The sequence below is a fragment of the Rhinichthys klamathensis genome, unplaced genomic scaffold, assembly GCF_029890125.1.
Source record: "Rhinichthys klamathensis goyatoka isolate OS25496 unplaced genomic scaffold, OSU_Roscu_1.1 h1tg000173l_1, whole genome shotgun sequence".
Lineage (NCBI taxonomy): Eukaryota > Metazoa > Chordata > Actinopteri > Cypriniformes > Leuciscidae > Rhinichthys > Rhinichthys klamathensis.
The window spans coordinates 479,836-500,633 of NW_026606703.1; the positions used below are offsets into that span (position 1 = coordinate 479,836).

General features: G+C 40.2%; 1 protein-coding gene across 1 annotated transcript in view; it reads right to left on the reverse strand.

The window, feature by feature from the left end:
* Nucleotides 1–539: 539 nt before the first annotated feature.
* Nucleotides 540–20,798, reverse strand: part of LOC130091951 (G-protein coupled receptor family C group 6 member A) — a 29,154-nt gene continuing 8,895 nt past the window's right edge. The window contains exons 3-6 of the mRNA XM_056260112.1: nucleotides 4,214–4,969; nucleotides 2,880–3,083; nucleotides 2,675–2,792; nucleotides 540–1,816 (exon numbers count right to left, since the gene is read on the reverse strand). Of these exons, the coding sequence (XP_056116087.1) occupies nucleotides 678–1,816; nucleotides 2,675–2,792; nucleotides 2,880–3,083; nucleotides 4,214–4,969 (2,217 nt within the window). The 3' untranslated portion in view covers nucleotides 540–677. The remainder of the gene's footprint in view (nucleotides 1,817–2,674; nucleotides 2,793–2,879; nucleotides 3,084–4,213; nucleotides 4,970–20,798) is intronic.

Genomic DNA, 20,798 nt, shown 5'->3' on the forward strand with positions numbered 1-20,798 from the left:
ACAAGCAGTGGTAGACTATGATAATGGCATTAAAGTCCAAAGCTCAAATCAGTTTTTATAGTTTATTAAATGTACAGTTTTACATATACAATATGCAAAAAGAAACAGTACAGAAAGAGGTGTGTAATTTCTGTCCCATGGGTCAGATGTAGCAACGGTTTGGTTCGTTATTTTTAGGATTACACACTTCACCATTTAATTTAGTACATTAATACGTAAATGCAGACTCCCTGTTTAGTTAAATATATAAAAACATACAGCAAAATTCATCAAATCATCATTTTAGCAACTTTCATCATAGGTTACATGCAGTATTGATATATGTACAATGTATATCACTGCAAAAAATGCTTTTCTTACTTGTCTTGTTTCCAGTCCAAATATCTAATCTTAAACAAGATTATTTTGCTTACCCCATTGGCAGATAATTTTGCTTGTTTTAAGCAAAAACTCTCTTACTTTTGATTTATATTCCCACAAAACAAGACATAATATCTTATGGCATTTAAAGACATCTTTATTTAAGAATTTTTAGATAAAAATACTAAGTAAAAAAAGCATTTTTGCAGGAAAAATCCAGATTATTTAAGAAAGTCTGAAAGATTCACTGTTCTGGCCAAGGAAGTGTTTGTTTGTTGATGGAATTGCTAGAAGAATACAAGACAACACTTTTATTTTTATTTCGTAGTGTGTCTTTGCGTCACCCTGAAATGGCGGGAAACTGTAGGATCTATACCGCCTCTATCCATATTAAAAACATCCTCAGTCTTGAGAGTACTGAAAACATCTTTAGTAATGCAACTGATCTCGATCACCGATGGTGCTACACCAGGGCTGATGACGCCTGGAGTAATCCGGCCCGCTTCATGTAGTACGGTAATGTCCGCAGTGGCTGTGTCCTCTTTAATGCGTCTAGCCAACCTCCCCATGATCGATACCCTCGAGTTCTCCGACAGCTCCCACAGGACTATGTAGCACTTTGGGATAAAATGACAAAAGATTATGCCATAGTTGGATGCCAGGATGGCCGAGGCCTGAACAATGTGCCGCTGTTCGGTCTTGTTTCTTTCAATATAAATGGGAATAAAGCAAAGCCAGACAAACAGATGAATCAATATGCTGAAGATGATGACGCCAGTCTCGTTGAAATCATGTGGCACTTTTCTACCCTTGAATGCAACAAAGAAACAAATGAAGGCCAATAGAGCTATGTAACCATGCATCACGACAAAACCTATGATGGAGCCCTCGTCGCAGACAACATATTGTTTTAGGCCACTCTCAGGCCACTTTATATCTGGTCGAGGAGACTTTCCCAGAGTCATCCAGAACAACAGGATGATTCCTTGAGCACCGGTAAGCAGGACCAAATTGATAACAGGCTTGTAGAGCTTTTTAAGCTGGTGCTGCTTGTCCGGATCAAAGGCCAGGAAAGCCAGGAAAGTGCGGTAGGCTTTAACCAGGATGCAGGAAACGCAGAGGGTGAACCCGAGGCCGTACAAGGCTTGCTGAGCCCTGCACTGGTGCTCGTTCGGCCGGCCGATAAACATGACTACGCTGGCGAAGCTGACCGTCAGCCCCAGGAACATGAAACAAGACATCGTGTTGTCAGCCTTTCTGATGACTGTGGTGTTTCTGTGCACATTGAAAATGATGAAGGAGGTGAACACTAGAATCAAGCCTATCGCTGTCGCCGCTAACAGAGCTATGGGATAACTGTCGTTCCAAACCAGATAAATCTCCTGGAAATACTCGCATTCACTTGCTCCCGTAGTAGACCATTTTCCTTCAGGACATTTCAGGCATTCGGGGAAATCTGAAAAGGAAAACGCACTTATTTTGTCATCAAATTTGAACTAGGAAAGCACAATATACAGTCAAACCAAAAATGATTCAGACATCAGATATAATTTTTATTTAAAAAAAATTATAGTGTGTGCAGGACACTATAGTTCATTTTTGTAAGTGAGGAGAGCAAAATAAAGTAAACTGTGACATATTATTCCCAAATATTCTTCATACAGTGACTACCAGTAACATTTATACAAATTTGGGACCAAAAATGATTCCTCCATTTTGAGCTGATCATGTTTTGCTGAAGTGTGTTTTCTGTAATTGCTAATGCTCTTTTTACACACACACTGAACAACATGAAGCATTACTTGGTCACTGGTTGAGCTAAACTGGTATTATCTAATTGTGTAGTTAAATTTAACAGCTGACAGATATTCAACATAATTCATGTGTGAGAGTCTAACAGAAGGACGGACAAAACCAGTCAAATATCAACTGATCTGATAACTCTGAGTTCTTGTCATATTTTATTACCATTTTCTAAACTATAGGGAAGAAACTGTGATAATGTGAGAAATGTTGAAGGAGTCTGAATAAATGTTGGTTTGACTGTAGCTCGCTATCAGCCCTAATAAGCTTTTTTCTCTATTATTGTATTGTATTGTATGGTATATTGGAAGTATTACAGTACTACATATTTTGTCACAAGTTTTTGTTTTGACTGATGGGTTTGGCTTAACTATGCTCAATCATTTCAATAATAATCATAATAATAATACAATCTGAAGACAGTTCCAGTGTTGCTTTGTTCTGCTATTTGTAGTCAGATACTCTGTATGAAAAATTTCCTAGTGAATTCTGTGAATGAATCCTGATTTACCGTATCCATCAGTATATTTTCCTTCAGAACATTCAACGCAGTTGTAGCAGCAGGGGATCTTGGACTGGTTCTTCGCAGTGCCAGGTGTGCAAGAGTTTGAGCACCTGGCCAAGGGTAGCTGGAGGACGAGAGAGACACATGTCAGTGATGGCTGTTTTCTTGTGGTGGTGGAGAGAATAGCAAAAGTAGAGACAGCTCAACTCACGCTGTCATTTAACGACTGGAATTCACTGAAGATCTCCACGTCTCCTTTTTTCAAGAGGAATTTCCCCACAATTTCAATAATTCGTTCATCATCTTTTTCCTTCCACATTATGAGGTCGTAACCATCCACAAAGTCACCGTTTTCGTCAAAGAAATATCTAGTGCCATCGAGCGTGAAATTCACACTGTGCATGCTTTCCAATAGCTGTCAAAGAGTACAAGTGTTCTTGAGATTAAACAATTCATCACACTGTTGTTCATGCTTGTTAAAACACTGGAGAATATGGTGTTTGATCTTGGTAACACTTTACAGTAAGGTTAAATTCATTATCTATGAACAATAAACAGGATTTCTTAATTTAGGTGAGTGGTTCCCAACCTTTATTTCAGCTACCATATTGGCATGTACACGGTATTCTGATGTTGGTTAATGATCACATGACTATGGAAGTAAATTAATGACAAATGTATTTGAAATAAAAAAGCTTGTTGAATTGCACTAATTGAAAAAAAAACAACTATTGCTTTAACAGTTCTTGCATTTTAATGCACTGTATTTTCAGGGCTTGCATTTTAGGGTCTGAAATTCAACATGGTTGTATATTTAAGCTGTGAATATTTCAATTCAAAACATTTCACACACATTTTCATTATTTAAAATTCAATAATCCACATTCGCCATCCAGACTTAACTTCCAAAATATTCAGTCTGTTTAAAAATTACAATAATATTCGACAGGCAATATTCAGTCCATTTTATTTTACTTTACAAATTCACTTCCACCAAATCAGTGGTTCAAATTCGACAGAAAGTTCAACGTTGCACATCCGGGAACGGCAGGGATTGCAGTAGAGTACCGATCTCCATCTACTATTGCCCCATTACGCATCTTCTAAGAGTACTGAATCTCCTGACCAAAACACAGGCGAAGAACAAGCAGAAACGTGTGCTTTTTAAAAATAAAAAACACTGGTGGGGAAAGAGTTCAATATAAAACCATGTTGAATTTCAGACCCTAAAATTATTTTAGAGAAACATACATTTTTAAGCTTTGACAATATCAAAGTTTCAAGTATGCTTGTTTGGTCTATAAAGTGTTGCATAATCTTTTTTTTTTTTTTTTATTAAATAAATAAATAAAAATGCAAGCCCTGAAAATACAATGCATTATATTGCAAGCACTGTATTCTTTTTCAATTAGTGCAATTTAATATGCTTTATGAGTTAACAATGAGCATTAACCTAATAACCGTCATGGTTACCAGCTGAACCTCACAGTGAAGTGTTCTCCTCCTATTGTAAGTTCAAAGCGCCGTGGGCTTGAGAGATCTCACCTTCCAGGGAGGGAAGTTGTTGTCTCCGGAGCAGGCGGTGTCGTTGCAGTCCAGCAGTGTCCTGAGCCCGTGTGCTATAGCATATATGGCCAGCCTCTCCATGTAGGCCTCTCTCAGGTACACAGCGTACAGCACGTCATCTGTGGAGCAGTTCCTGGGCCAAAGCGAGCAGTTCAGTCTCAGCTGCTTGTACTCTTCTATGAAGGCATTTCTTGCTCCTGGCATCGGCCTGAGGTTTCTCAAGTAGTCTTCAAACCCTGGTATGTTTCCCATGGTAAAGGAAAAGCCAAAGATTTTACCCACTTTGTTTATGTCATTCATCTTGGTTAAGGGCCGGTAAATAGACCAGGCGTCGCTCGCGATCCAGACTCTGCTTGTGTTGGTTTGAATCATCTCCTTGAAAAGCTTCTCCACCAGCTGTGGCTTCAGGATGAGCAGCACCACCTTGGCGCGAGACTCTCTAATGCTCTTAGCAGCATCTTTGATGTACTTCTCCACATCGACGTGGTCCAAGTAGTGCGTTACCGCTTTCTCAAAGTCAACACATATCGTTCCAGCTGACTGTTGGACGAAGCTTTGGTAGGCCGCTCTCCCGTAGTCATCATCTCCATACACGACACCGACCCAGTTCCATGAGAAATGAGACATGAGCTTGACCAGCGCCTGAGCCTGGTAGATGTCACTGGGAATCACACGCATGAAGGACGGGTACCGCAGTTTGTCGCTCAGGACTGGAGCAGAGGATGAGGTGCTGACCTGTTGGCAGATAAACATTATGCCTTAACACCGTGTGCTAAACAGATGTGATGCTGCAACATGCAATCAAAGGCGTCTTTTCCATGTTAATCAGAGTTTAGTCCGATATGAGACAATTCTATTTTAGAAACTCTTTACAATAAGGTTTAATAAACCTTAACATTAGTTAATGCATTAACTAACATGAACTAACAATGAGCAATACATTTGTTACTGTATTTGTTAATCTTTGTTAATGTTAGTTAATAAAAACAGCTGTTCACTGTTAACTATGTTACTGTAGTTAATGCATTAACTAATATAAACTAATACAAATTCTTATTTTAATAATGCATTAGTAAATGTTGAAATTAACATGAAAAAATATTAATAAATGCTGTAGAAGTGCAGTTCATTATTAGTTCATGGTAACTAACTAATGTAGTTAACTAATGAACCTTATTGTAAAGTTTTATTAACGGTTTCTATCCCTGCAACAACGCGGCTGAAACAACATCATGCAAAATATGACAATGATATTCTCAGGTACTAATTATGTGCTTTATTTAATGTTAAAATTATGTATTTATTGTGAGTTTGAATATTATTTTGTTTGCCTTTTATAGCCATACTGTGGGCGGCAGTGGCTCAGTGGTTCATGTAGGTTGTCTACAAACCGGAAGGTTGGTGAAGGAAGGTACACCTGACCAAGTGTCGAGGTGTCCATGAGCAAGACACCTAACCCCAGCTGCTCCCGACGAGCTGGATGGCGCCTTGCATGGCTGACACCGCCGTCGGTGTATGAATGGGTGAATGTGAGGCAAAATGTAAAGCGCTTTGGTGGCCATTGGGTCTGTGAAAGCGATATATAAATGCAGTCCATTTTTTTACCATACTGAAACAACACAATTTACCTCAGATCCTGAAAATAAGTAAAAGGAAACAAGAATGTTCAAACTCTGAACAAACAAGTGTATTCTATGACAAAGACTGTTTCAGTCACTCAGTATGTGTTTTTAATAATGTTAAAATGGCGTAATATGTATGATATATACATGCTCTTCCCACAAGCTCTTCTGATTGGCTGATTTTAGATTGATTTGGTTGTGAGTGCAGACAGACTCCGCCCACAAGCTATTCTGATTGGCTGATTTTGGACTGAGTTGGTTGTGTGTGCAGACAGACTCCGCCCACAAGCTCTTCTGATTGGCTGATTTTGGACTAATTTGGTTGCGGTTGCAGACAGACTCCGCCCACAAGCTCTTCTGATTGGCTGATTTTGGACTAATTTGGTTATGAGTGCAGACAGACTCCGCCCACAAGCTCTTCTGATTGGCTGATTTTGGACTGAATTGGTTGCAAGTGCAGACAGACTCCGCCCACATGCTCTTCTGATTGGCTGATTTTGGACTGAGTTGGTTGTGTGTGCAGCCAGACACCGCCCACAAGCTCTTCTGATTGGCTGATTTTGGACTAATTTGGTTGCGAGTGCAGACAGACACCGCCCACAAGCTCTTCTGATTGGCTAATTTTGGACTAATTTGGTTGTGAGTGCAGACAGACTCCGCCCACAAGCTCTTCTGATTGGCTGATTTTGGACTGATTTGGTTGCAAGTGCAGACAGAATCCGCCCACATGCTCTTCTGATTGGCTGATTTTGGACTGAGTTGGTTGTGAGTGCAGACAAACTACGCCCACAAGCTCTTCTGATTGGCTGATTTTGGACTGATTTGGTTGCAAGTGCAGACAAACTCTGCCCACAAGCTCTTCTGATTGGCTGATTTTTGACTGTTTTGGTTGCGAGTGCAGACAGACTCCGCCCACATGCTCTTCTGATTGGCTGATTTTGGACTGATTTGGTTGCGAGTGCAGACAGACTCCGCCCACATGCTCTTCTGATTGGCTGATTTTGGACTGATTTGGTTGTGAGTGCAGACAAACTACGCCCACAAGCTCTTCTGATTGGCTGATTTTTGACTGTTTTGGTTGCGAGTGCAGACAGACTCCGCCCACATGCTCTTCTGATTGGCTGATTTTGGACTGAGTTGGTTGTGTGTGCAGACAGACTCCGCCCACAAGCTCTTCTGATTGGCTGATTTTGGACTAATTTGGTTATGAGTGCAGACAGACTCCGCCTATAAGCTCTTCTGATTGGCTGATTTTGGACTCATTTGGTTGCAAGTGCAGACAGACTCCGCCCACATGCTCTTCTGATTGGCTGATTTTGGACTGATTTGGTTGTGAGTGCAGACAAACTACGCCCACAAGCTCATCTGAATGGCTTATTTTTGACTGATTTGGTTGCAAGTGCAGACAGACTCCGCCTATAAGCTCTTCTGATTGGCTGATTTTGGACTGATTTGGTTGCAAGTGCAGACAAACTCCGCCCACAAGCTCTTCTGATTGGCTTATTTTTGACTGTTTTGGTTGCGAGTGCAGACAGACTCCGCCCACATGCTCTTCTGATTGGCTGATTTTAGATTGATTTGGTTGTGAGTGCAGACAGACTCCGCCCACTAGCTCTTCTGATTGGCTGATTTTGGACTGAGTTGGTTGTGTGTGCAGACAGACTCCGCCCACATGCTCTTCTGATTGGCTGATTTTGGACTAATTTGGTTGCGGGTGCAGACAGACTCCGTCCACAAGCTCTTCTGATTGGCTGATTTTGGACTAATTTGGTTGCGAGTGCAGACAGACTCCGCCCACAAGCTCTTCTGATTGGCTAATTTTGGACTAATTTGGTTGTGAGTGCAGACAGACTCCGCCCACAAGCTCTTCTGATTTGCTGATTTTGGACTGATTTGGTTGCAAGTGCAGACAAACTCTGCCCACAAGCTCTTCTGATTGGCTGATTTTTTACTGTTTTGGTTGCGAGTGCAGACAGACTCCGCCCACATGCTCTTCTGATTGGCTGATTTTGGACTGATTTGGTTGTGAGTGCAGACAGACTCCGCCCACATGCTCTTCTGATTGGCTGATTTTGGACTGATTTGGTTGTGAGTGCAGACAAACTACGCCCACAATCTCTTCTGATTGGCTGATTTTTGACTGTTTTGGTTGTGAGTGCAGACAGACTCCGCCCACATGCTCTTCTGATTGGCTGATTTTTGACTGAGTTGGTTGTGTGTGCAGACAGACTCCGCCCACAAGCTCTTCTGATTGGCTGATTTTGGACTAATTTGGTTATGAGTGCAGACAGACTCCGCCTATAAGCTCTTCTGATTGGCTGATTTTGGACTGATTTGGTTGCAAGTGCAGACAGACTCCGCCCACATGCTCTTCTGATTGGCTGATTTTGGACTGATTTGGTTGTGAGTGCAGACAAACTACGCCCACAAGCTCATCTGAATGGCTTATTTTTTACTGATTTGGTTGCAAGTACAGACAAACTCCGCCTATAAGCTCTTCTGATTGGCTTATTTTTGACTGTTTTGGTTGCGAGTGCAGACAGACTCTGCCCACATGCTCTTCTGATTGGCTGATTTTGGACCGATTTGGTTGTGAGTGCAGACAGACTCCGCCCTCATGCTCTTCTGATTGGCTGATTTTGGACTGAGTTGGTTGTGAGTGCAGACAAACTACGCCCACAAGCTCTTCTGATTGGCTGATTTTGGACTGATTTGGTTGCGAGTGCAGACAAACTACGCCCACAAGCTCTTCTGATTGGCTGATTTTTGACTGTTTTGGTTGCGAGTGCAGACAGACTCTGTCCACATGCTCTTCTGATTGGCTGATTTTGGACTGATTTGGTTGTGAGTGCAGACAGACTCCGCCCACATGCTCTTCTGATTGGCTGATTTTGGACTGAGTTGGTTGTGTGTGCAGACAGACTCCGCCCACAAGCTCTTCTGATTGGCTGATTTTGGACTAATTTGGTTATGAGTGCAGACAGACTCCGCCCACAAGCTCATCTGATTGGCTGATTTTGGACTGATTTGGTTGCAAGTGCAAACAGACTCCGCCCACATGCTCTTCTGATTGGCTGATTTTGGACTGATTTGGTTGTGAGTGCAGACAAACTACGCCCACAAGCTCTTCTGATTGGCTGATTTTGACTGATTTGGTTGCAAGTGCAGACAGACTCCGCCTATAAGCTCTTCTGATTGGCTGATTTTGGACTGATTTGGTTGCAAGTGCAGACAAACTCCGCCCACAAGCTCTTCTGATTGGCTTATTTTTGACTGTTTTGGTTGCGAGTGCAGACAGACTCCGCCCACATGCTCTTCTGATTGGCTGATTTTGGACCGATTTGGTTGTGAGTGCAGACAAACTACGCCCACAAGCTCTTCTGATTGGCTGATTTTGGACTGTTTTGGTTGCGAATGCAGACAGACTCCACCCACAAAGCTCTTCTGTCAGGAATCTTGTCGCATATTGTCAGGTTAGGACACGGTGTCATTTCACAGGCAAAATCCAGTCATTCAGTAGGAATCTGTGTGATTGGGACGGAACGGAAGTGTCTGTGTCAGGACGGAAGATTCCCCCGCGTATCTGATTCAAGTTGGACACACAAATTCAACGGAACAACCGAAAGCTGCTTGGTTTGAAGGTGGCTTCATTGTGAGCTTTGCTTCATACATCGCTATGCTACTGACCATAGAGCTGTTTTTATTGTTGAGTCTGCACCTTTTAGTCAGTTATAATGAAAGCATGACTGGTTTACTGACTGAGTTACAAGTCAAGTCAAGTCACCTTCATTTATATGGTGCTTTTAACAATATAGACTGTTTCAAAGCAGCTTTACAGTGATAATAGGAAATTAAAGTAACAGAGATTGTTTTGGCTTTACAGCAGCAGCTCTAGAATAAAGTTATTGTCCAGCTAAAGTTAGTTTTGATTGATTCACTTCCTTTGCAAAGATCATTCGTTATTAACTTAGGAGCCACTTACACGACACCGTTCTAACAGAAACCTATTAACGTGCTCCGGCCGCTCATTCGCACAACAACAGTGTTTAGAGCTCGAGAATGCAATATATTTTTTTTTCTGCACAAGCTTTAAAAACGCAAACCTGTGAAAACGCTGACGTCGTGCACATGAGCACGGCCGCATTAACAATAGGGCTAGGCGGGGCTAAAGCCCCGGGGCCCGAGCAAGGAGGGGGCCCTTGATTGGCTGTGGAGTAGATACTAGCCATCTGATTGCCAAAGCCTTACCACGCAACGCCCCCCACAAATTAGCCATGTTATTTAGTGGCGCTTTGCCGTATATTCCATGCATTATCATGGAATCATTATCATTAATATTATAGTGACCGTTCGCAAAGACCCGCCTTTTTTAGTTACTGTGTGACAAGCCAGGCGGCTCTCACGAGTCACGCACATCATGTTCTCACTCACGCAGTGAAAAATACATCGCGGGGCAAAGACTAACGTTACACCGAGTGACTACGAGAGAGAGAGAGTTCAGAGCAGCTTACTGTTGATATGAAACAAAGTCTCAACTTTCAAATATTGTCATTTAAACAATACCGTTTTCAAGTTCAAGTCCACCGACGTTAATCTACTGCCAGCTTTGTTGTCGGACAAAATTGCGTATTCGGCGTTATGATTGGCCAGTTCGCCTGTCAATCAACCCCCCGTGGGCAGCAAGGAATGGTGAATTGAAACGTCACGTTTTAATTTGATATAACAAATACATTTATTCTATATTTAACTTGTGAACGATCTACTTGCTGCTGCACGTATGCCTATAGATGGCTGCCTGCGCCTTATTAGAATATACGCAGCATCAACCAATCAATCGCATCCACTCTTCACTTCATTCTATTCTTAAAACACATGCGTCATCATCGACCCCACAAATTTTCGGTAAGTTTGATTATTAACTTGATGGATGTATGATGCTTTTTGTGTTTGATCAAACTCTATTTTCGCCTAAAGGGCTGGCGATAATATATCCGGTAGAAATACATTTTCCTGCGCCATCATGATACAAGTTTATAATTTAAACGCGTTTTTAAACATTGTGGTTTGGATACAAATTATTTTAAACTGCTCAGGCACAGTAAGCAGCGGGAGAGAATTCATTTTGGTTTTGAGACCATGGTGAACTTGAGACGGTTTTGCACAGCGCACTTGAGTTCCGACCCTGAGGTCTTATAGTGACAGAAGCTGCTAATAAAGCTGCTGTCGCCATTTGTGCAATAATGTTAATCAAACATTAGAAATAAAGTTACTGCCCTTGACTGAATCACTTTTGTAAAATTAATAATGAATGTTGAATTTATAGTGAAAACTATGTATTATTTATTTGATTACTTTATACAGTATAATATTATAATATTATTCAGTGCTTTAAGTTTTTCAAGTAGGTCGATTTCTTATGTGCCTTTGTTCTATTGTTATTTGTGACTCTTGTCATCAGTAAGCTTGAGATTCTTTTCTTAAGCTACTTTTATTTTTTGTGATATTGAAATTGGTCACAAGAATTATGAAATTTGAGTGGCATAAAATTTTGATATGATAAAAAATCGTATTAAAAGTAATATAACTTAACTGTGAAGTATACTATAGATGAATAAAATGACTCGTATAATGATAGAACATTTAGCTCATGTAGTTGGTGACCTAAAGTGGTGGTGGGGGGGCCCTGCAGAGCTCATAGCCCCGGGGCCCAGTGAGCTCTTAATGCGGCCCTGCACATGAGTATTACGTGTTTAGTCTATAGGTATGCGCGTTTGAATATATATGTGCGCAGGCGTGTAGTCTTCCTTTACAAATTGACCATAAAGGGCCCCTATTATGGATTTTTGAAAATGACCTTTCATGTAGTGTGTAACATAGCTCTAAGTGAATGAAAACATCCTGCAAAGTTTTAAATCTGAAAGTGCACCGTATATTAAGTTATTGTCTTTCAAAAGTAAGAGTTGACTCTGAGTCAATTAAATGAATTGTTTTTCAAACGAGTCATAAGCCGTTTCGTCGTGACGTCAAGACGAAACATTATTAGTATATTGGCCGCCCACGCACGCGCAGACACCAGGGAAAACTTGAACCTCAAACCGGCAGCTGATTCCTGTGGACACTGGACAGCATCATGTCGAGAAGACGGCACTGTGCTCTATAATGTGAAGGTAAAGCCAGTTTATTGCAGGATTCGCAAACCGCTTAAAAGATGGTGTTCAAAAAACTTAGTTTTGAGTTTTATATTGTGTAGGTCTCCTGCTAACTCTTACTGAAATACTTCTGCTGATCAGCTGTGGGCCACTATTACCTATAAATTTGTAAGACCGTAAAACTTGTTGAAGAGAAAATATCTGACCACAAAACTTGTTGAAGAGACAATATCTGACCACATGGTCTATTGAGACAAAGGACCTTGGCAAATTAACATTTGGCTTCCCCCCTCTTCCCCGGAGACAAAGGTCTCACCTCTGAATCATCCTAATCTACATTTCTTCCCCTCATCACCCACTCCTTCCCCTTCATACAGATCACCTGAAACTCACATAAGAATATATGTATGGTTTGATGTGAATGATTATCATTGAGTATTATGTTTGGTATCATTTGAAATGTCTCAGGAATGAGTGGTACAAATGTCTCATTCCAAATAAGTAAAACAAAAGGTAATAAGGTTTTTTAGAAGTTTAGAGAAACTGGCACACAAAGAAAGGTGGACAAATGGCCTTTCTCCCCCACCCCCAAAATAAGGTATAACCTGAATGCAAATTACCATTGAAAAGAAGTTCTGGCTATTTAATGGAATGTAGCAAGGGATCGTGGCTTTTTCTGTATTTCAGATAGCCCGTGAGGTTTAGCTCATGTAGTTCATGTTGGATTTGCATCTATTTCTCTAATCCTAAAACATTTGATGATTTGCATTGATTATCTTTCAATTGATTATGGAATTGTTATAATACATTTACCTGACATAATAAATTGTTATATTTGATTATTCTAACAGACTTTGACTTTATTTTCATTGGAGTTAAAAGGAATAGTCAAACATTAACGTATATTTAAAGATGCACAGATATCATTGAAAAACACGTTCATTTTATGGAGTCAGATGAAACGAGTTAATACATAAGACGAAATATATTATATTTAATTAAAAATCCCTTTGCCATTGGAAGAGACGGAACGCGCGTTGAGACCTTCACTGCTAATTTGAATGCCGCCCTTGGATCGAATTAGCAGGACTTACAGATTGGTGACCCCCGGGACGTGATCGCAACAGATGAATTCGCGAGCAACGTCTTTTCCAGCAAAATATGGGGATTTTAAAATCATAACGAGGTTTGAACATCTTCACTTTCTTCTGCCGCTGCGGTAAGTCATTTTTTTCTTCCCTTTTGAGAAGTGTTGAGAATGTTGTTTGCATTGTTATGGGTAGGAAAGCCCTTTGTTTAGTCCGGAACTGAAATACGTGAGGACGTGATATAGCGGCAGCGCAGATGAAGAATGAAAACCCTTGTTAATAGATTAAAGATATCTTTGTTTGCCTAAGCAACAAAAAAACGAAACCTAAAATCGGAATAACATCTTCCAAATGTTTTTCGTGTAACGTTACTTGATGAGGAGCTGTAAAACAGCCTAAAAGTTTCAAATCAGCCGCATGTTTGTCGCCATTGTGGTATTGGCTTTGTTGAAACGAACTAGCAACAATAAGAGAATCGGCAAACAACAGAAAGAAAAATCTAAGTTTGTAAACGGAGAAATCGGAGAACACGTGATTTTATAAATAAAAAGGCAGATCGATGCATTGTTTATAAAAAGCTAAATTTGGAAAAACAGGATGATATTATTTACAGGCTAAAATCGGATCTCAAGGCTAAGCTAAATGTTATTGTCCATGCTGCTTCCAAAAGGAGACTAAGCTAAATGCTACTTAAAAAACAAAGCTAATGCTAAATGCTAAAGCCATGCTGCATTCAATGCTTAACCCTTTGTGTGACCGGCCCACCGGTGGGCACAAAAAGCCACATTGAATAATATTCTATACTAAACCTAAACTAATCTTGACAAACTCTATATTGCATTTGAAAGCTTCCACTTTAACACAGATGGGATTAAAAAGCAATAATGCAATAATTTGTATTTTCAAATTTGGAGTTGTGCTTTAAACATTGTAATGCACTCCTAGAACACACTTTATAATTGTTTGTGCCACTATATGTGCACATAGGCTAATTTTAAGTTTATTCTTTAAACACAGGATTGCTTTACTGTTTGTGTATTTGGAACACTTAGGTAAAGGCTGTTGATGTTGTATTCTAGGCTATGTATCCTGTGTGAACTGAATTAAACGCGTGTGTCTCTATGCTGAATGTGGTTATAATGTGATTCACAATGAATTTGAAAGTCAGAAACCACGAACGCGCATCTCATTAATCCTGAAACAAAAAACCTTTTCATATTCAAAGCTTTAGAGAACGAGTAGACTTTACCTCTCCACTCTATGGGAGCTGTTTCGCATACCAAATTTGTAAATGGTTACGTTTGAATTAATTCTGAATGACTCTGAAAGACTGTTTTTTCCATAGATTATTGGATTCGTATATTTCCACATCTTTCGCGTCAGATTAGCGACGGCTAATATCCGATACCATTTTAAGTGTACTTGAATGAGGAGATGGGTTAATTTCCGTCTAGGATCAGCTAATGCTGCAACCTAGATTTGGGTACGTCTAAATACCTCTGTCCTAATTTAATGTTACTTTAGATACGTGCTAAAGTAAATTATTGAATTAAGTTCCTGAGGTGGCATTCAAGGGGGCTATGTATGTATATGTCTTCGATTGTATACGTGTGAATTACGGCAGATCCCAGATATTTAGCCAAATTACCTCTGAATTGGTTATTGGAACTGACGGGAGTGTGCCGTGCGGCCTTGGGAGAAGGAACGCTGAGCGATATAGATTCCCTGATCTAATCGGATAAAACTAAAATTAAGAGTTCAAAAGAATAATCAAACGTTAAAATGGCCATTTAAAAAGACTAAATGAGAAGAAAAGGTATTCAAAACCTAGCAAACAGAAAAGATAAATATTCAAAGCTTCAGGGAACGAAACTTCCCCAAATATAAATTGGAACATGTATAATGATCCTGCCCTGTTTACATTGTGGGCCGAAAAGGTCGAGCCTACACTGTACAAACTCAGTAAAAAGGGTCTTAACATGGACGCTATTGACAATGAAATTGTCACTTGGTGGGAAACAGTGGGTAGTAAACAGAAGGAAACCAAAACATGGTGAAATAATTGAGGCTTTAAACTTCATAAGTTATAAACGGCTAGATAAGTCAACAACATTTCTATCTTCGCTTATGGATGTTAAATGTGAAGAAGTGCATTCTAAAAATGCAGAGGCAAAAATGTCTGAGGCAAAGATTCAAGATCTTCAAACACAGCTAGATAAATTACTAGCTGAGCAGTTAGCCCTGACTGAAAAGTGTAAAAATCACAAATACACCATTGCAGATCTTAAGACTAAACTAAATGCTAAAAAGTCCATGTCTCCCAAAAAGCTCAACAGCGATGGGACTAAAAATGTGCACTTCTTAAATGAGCCCGCCTACCCTAACAATCCTGTATCTTTTCAGACAGGTGAAGCATGTGATAGAGTTTTGAACAGAGTGCCTGTTTCAGCCTTTAAGGTGATACGGCACCCAAATGGCACAGAATCAACCATTCGACGTCCTCTAACGGTAACTGAATGTAGCTTGTTTAAAGCAGAGATCGGACCATTGCCCTTGAAAGAGCCATTCGAACCATGGTGGAGACGCATTATTAGTCTAAAACATGCATTTCAGCTTGAACCAAAAGATATTTGGCAAATTGTTATCAGCTCAATTCCAAATGTTCTGAACTATAAGATACCACAGGCGTTGATGACAGGCAACATTGTACAGTCAGTGTATCAAGATGAGCCTGAGAGTGAAATCCTTAATAGACTAAAACGATGTCTTCGCGATCTACGTGGTTGTAGTCCTGTTGGATGGGAATTGATTTTCAATCGGAAACAGAGTACTGAAGAATCGTTCGAGACATATGCAGAAAAAATGTTTGAACTGTTTGAGGAGTATTCTGGAATTGAAGGTGTTAACCACAACAATGTAACTCTCCTTGACTTACTACTTACAAATGCAGGACCGCGTGTACAACAATCGCTCATGTATGGTGCTTCTCCAGCAAAAAATACATTCGAAGGTATTGTTAGCTGGGCAACAAGAATTGAGTCACGAAAACAGATGCATGGTGAGGGAGCTGTGTTAGAATGTCATGAAAATCCTCCGTTTGCAGGAGAATTCAGAAAGCCACACGGTGAAAAACTGAGCAGACTCTGTAATTCCTGTCACAAAACAGGCCATACAGAGGAGAAGTGCTGGTCATTGGGCAGAGGCAGACCTCCACCCTATTTCAAAAAACGCAGACAGCCACACTCTGATGACACAAACCAGCGCTCTGCAAGTGACCAAAGCTCAAATGCACCTAAAACCCTCACTGAGCTATCAACTTTGGTCACTCAAGGCCTTCAGCTATTAGCGTCATTTGCTAGTCGGGTAGCAGCCCAATAGCAAATGGCTCAATAGTTTAACATCTAAATTCATTGAATCTCACATTTTTCCCTCAAATGTATTGGCACGAGAACGAGCAGAGACTCGTCAGAGACCAGAAACAATATAATTTCATTTATATTCTTAAATTCTAATATACATTATATTGTAATCGCCAAGCAGGCATTAATTGGAGAAGTGTGACATTAATCCTTACAGTTCGATTTCGTTGACCTGCTATCCAGTGCCAAAAGGGCGGAGGTGTGTTTTATTAATTTGTGCCTTTAAAAACACTCCCAGAAGTGTGGCACAGGTAATAGCCAACTGATCAAGGAAGCAAATTTAGAAGGAGGGTGTGAACTAAACATCAGACAGACCACAGCCTTTTGCAGGTAACTAGAGATCTGCACTAACCAAATGTGTGAACGACACCATGAAATGATTCATGCCCACAGATCTGGCTGTAATGAAAGCAACTTGACGTAAAACCCGAAAACTGGGATCTCTAATGCTGTGACACAGCAGACTGTGAAGGCTCGACTACAAGAGCAGCTTTTAGGTGTCGCACACTGCACTGAAACAACAGCAATAATTCAGACCTGGTCAATGAAACTCGGTTTCATGTGACAGCTGGAATTAAAATTGCAATGTACATGATAATGGAGCAAGCAAAAGAATTCCACATGTCTGAATTTGAAACTGTTGAAAACATCAGAATTAACTGTGGTTCTCTCTGCATTTGTTTCTGTCAGGTTTACTTCTGCAATTCCTCGGAGGACGGATGCCAGGACGGCCGGACCTCACGATTGTTAGAACATAACCTGAGACTCGGGAGATGGGTGAAAAGACACTTCAAAGGCCATTTACATCTTACAATAGCACATCACTACATTAGCATGGCCTCCCAGTTTAGAACTGGAACTAAAATTTGCAACACAATTGTTATAGAGTAGATTCCACCCATCTCCTATGAACACTGAACACACTCCTCCATCACTACACCCTCACAGCATCATCACCTGGAATAGATCAAGTCTATTCAGACTGAACACTACACATCATGAGAAGATAAAGATGACAGAGTCCAAAAGTGTCACTTCACTAAAGATCTATTGTCCATCTTCACACTAACAGATCCAGATAGCTTCACACACATAGGATGGTAAAGCTGATCCCATGATGACCGTCTAACAGAGACACACATAGCATACGCTATTCACAACACTCTGCCAACTCATGGGAAAACACTGTAATATACATATGAATGGCTACAGTCACAAATCAATGATGCAAAACAAAATTAAAGCAAAGGCAGACCTGCTATTAAATTTAAAAATGTTTAAATTTTCTGATTGTTATTAGGGTGGCTGGAAGGTCAGAGGGCCCCTGATTTCTCAACAACCACTAATAACAGAAACATCATAACAAATAGATCTGAAGTGTGAGCGCTTCAAACAATTACAGAATTTACAATTCAACCCTGTCATTGACTGTGACTTAGCCAACAACACACACACACACACACACACACACACACACACTCTCTCACACAAACTATCACACTCACACACAGACGCACACACACACACCCTCACACAAACACACAATCTCACACCTGTTGCAAGGAATGAACAATCTCCATTCATGTTCCAAGTCACTTCTTAGATTGCATAAGTGGCTTACATTGGAAGATTCCTGAACAAACAGTGATTCTTCATATTTTTTTATTTTTGAATATTATTGTTATTACAAGACGTATTGATGCATACCATTTATTTGATTGCTTTGATTACACTGACCTCTTGCTGCATTTCCTTTGTATAATTCAGACCAAAAAAAATATATATATTTAAGAATTGGATATTTAATATGAGACAAACTTACCATTCGGGACCATGAGAAACATATGAGACAGATGTACCATTCACACCTGCTGACAAGAACATGGTATTTTACATTGAATGACATGATTTTGTTTTGTTGTATTATGCGTTTCTATGGATTTCTTCGCGAGTTCAAGTTCATATGTGTTCAATCGTGAAGCGGACATTTAAGATGCTTTTCAGGTGTCTCACACAAAGCAGTGTGAAGCCAAGGAGAACACCTTCATCCACTGAGGTCTGTCCAGACAACCGCACCGTTGGGAGGTGACAGGATTGGTCGAGAAGGGACAGATTATTATCATGGGGAAGGTGCCAGGGAAACGGAAGTTTCTCCATGAAGGAATGACACGTCAACTGAACAAGTTGAAAGGTCTAGATTGACTCTATGAACTTTGCTCACATCACAGGATCACCGGAAGAAAGCCTGAACGCCTCATCCACCTGCTGGACTAAAGCTATATACACCTGGTGAGAACAGGTGTTCTGCAGGTGAACACAGCCCTCTGAGCTTCTACAGATGCTGACATTCTAAAGACAATTTTGAGTTACATCTCAAGGATTACAACAAACGTCTTACCGCGTGACCCCGTAAGTGTTCATCCGAATGTGACCCACGGGGTCAAGGAGGGAAATCTGTAAGACCGTAAAACTTGTTGAAGAGAAAATATCTGACCACAAAACTTGTTGAAGAGACAATATCTGACCACATGGTCTATTGAGACAAAGGACCTTGGCAAATTAACATTTGGCTTCCCCACTCTTCCCCGGAGACAAAGGTCTCACCTCTGAATCATCCTAATCTACATTTCTTCCCCTCATCACCCACTCCTTCCCCTTCATACAGATCACCTGAAACTCACATAAGAATATATGTATGGTTTGATGTGAATGATTATCATTGAGTATTATGTTTGGTATCATTTGAAATGTCTCAGGAATGAGTGGTACAAATGTCTCATTCCAAATAAGTAAAACAAAAGGTAATAAGGTTTTTTAGAAGTTTAGAGAAACTGGCACACAAAGAAAGGTGGACAAATGGCCTTTCTCCCCCACCCCCAAAATAAGGTATAACCTGAATGCAAATTACCATTGAAAAGAAGTTCTGGCTATTTAATGGAATGTAGCAAGGGATCGTGGCTTTTTCTGTATTTCAGATAGCCCGTGAGGTTTAGCTCATGTAGTTCATGTTGGATTTGCATCTATTTCTCTAATCCTAAAACATTTGATGATTTGCATTGATTATCTTTCAATTGATTATGGAATTGTTATAATACATTTACCTGACATAATAAATTGTTATATTTGATTATTCTAACAGACTTTGACTTTATTTTCATTGGAGTTAAAAGGAATAGTCAAACATTAACGTATATTTAAAGATGCACAGATATCATTGAAAAACACTTTCATTTTATGGAGTCAGATGAAACGAGTTAATACATAAGACGAAATATATTATATTTAATTAAAAATCCCTTTGCCATTGGAAGAGACGGAACGCGCGTTGAGACCTTCACTGCTAATTTGAATGCCGCCCTTGGATCGAATTAGCAGGACTTACAAATTAATGCAGATTGTCTGTCGTTCTCACTACTTTGAGGAAATATTTGTTGTATTAATGTTTATGTTACATCAGATCATTCACGCTAGAACTCGGCTAATGTACATTGCATACATGCACTGTTATTGATACAGTTTCCACGTATTCACCGCAATATATTAGTAAAATACTCGATAAATAAATGAGTACAAGTAAAATAATCGGTTTGTTGATGGACATGCACTTGTTAATGCTGATGGTGAGGAATTATAGTTGCAGCATCTTATAATGTACCTCAAACTGACTGAGTAGTGTACCACTGAGAAACATCATGCTCGAGTCATCCTGGCGATGGAGGTTCGGGTTGAATAACAAGCTCTTCCAGTGTTTCATCATCGGACTCGCGCTCGCATTGATATGGTCAAATCAACGCGATTGTTAGTTACTGAAGGACACGCAGAGCTGATGTTGTTATGGCAATGAGCGTTTTTTTTTCTCGAAGCTCTGTACACGGTAGGCCAATCACAACAGACTGAGCTGTCTGGCCAATCAGAGCAGAGTAGCTCGCGGAAAGATTGATCATCTCACGAGTCGTTTGAGAATCATTGAAAATGTGATGATGTGCAAATGTATATTATGAGGAAATTAAACAGTTTTTTTTTTTACTTTGATGCATGTAAACATGTTGTAGGAGACTCCACAACAACATTAGGAAACTTTAAAATAGCATAATAGGGGCCCTTTAACAAATTACTTGTCTGGCCTTAAACATTTATAATACAGAATTATTTATCGCTTCAGAGTCGCCATGTGAACCGGAGCTATTTTGACAACGTTTTATCTGTACAGAGGTAAACGGAAGGGAGCAAGGCCTTCACAGGGGAGGGACTAGTTGACACTTCAGGACTGCTTTGTCGTCGTGTCC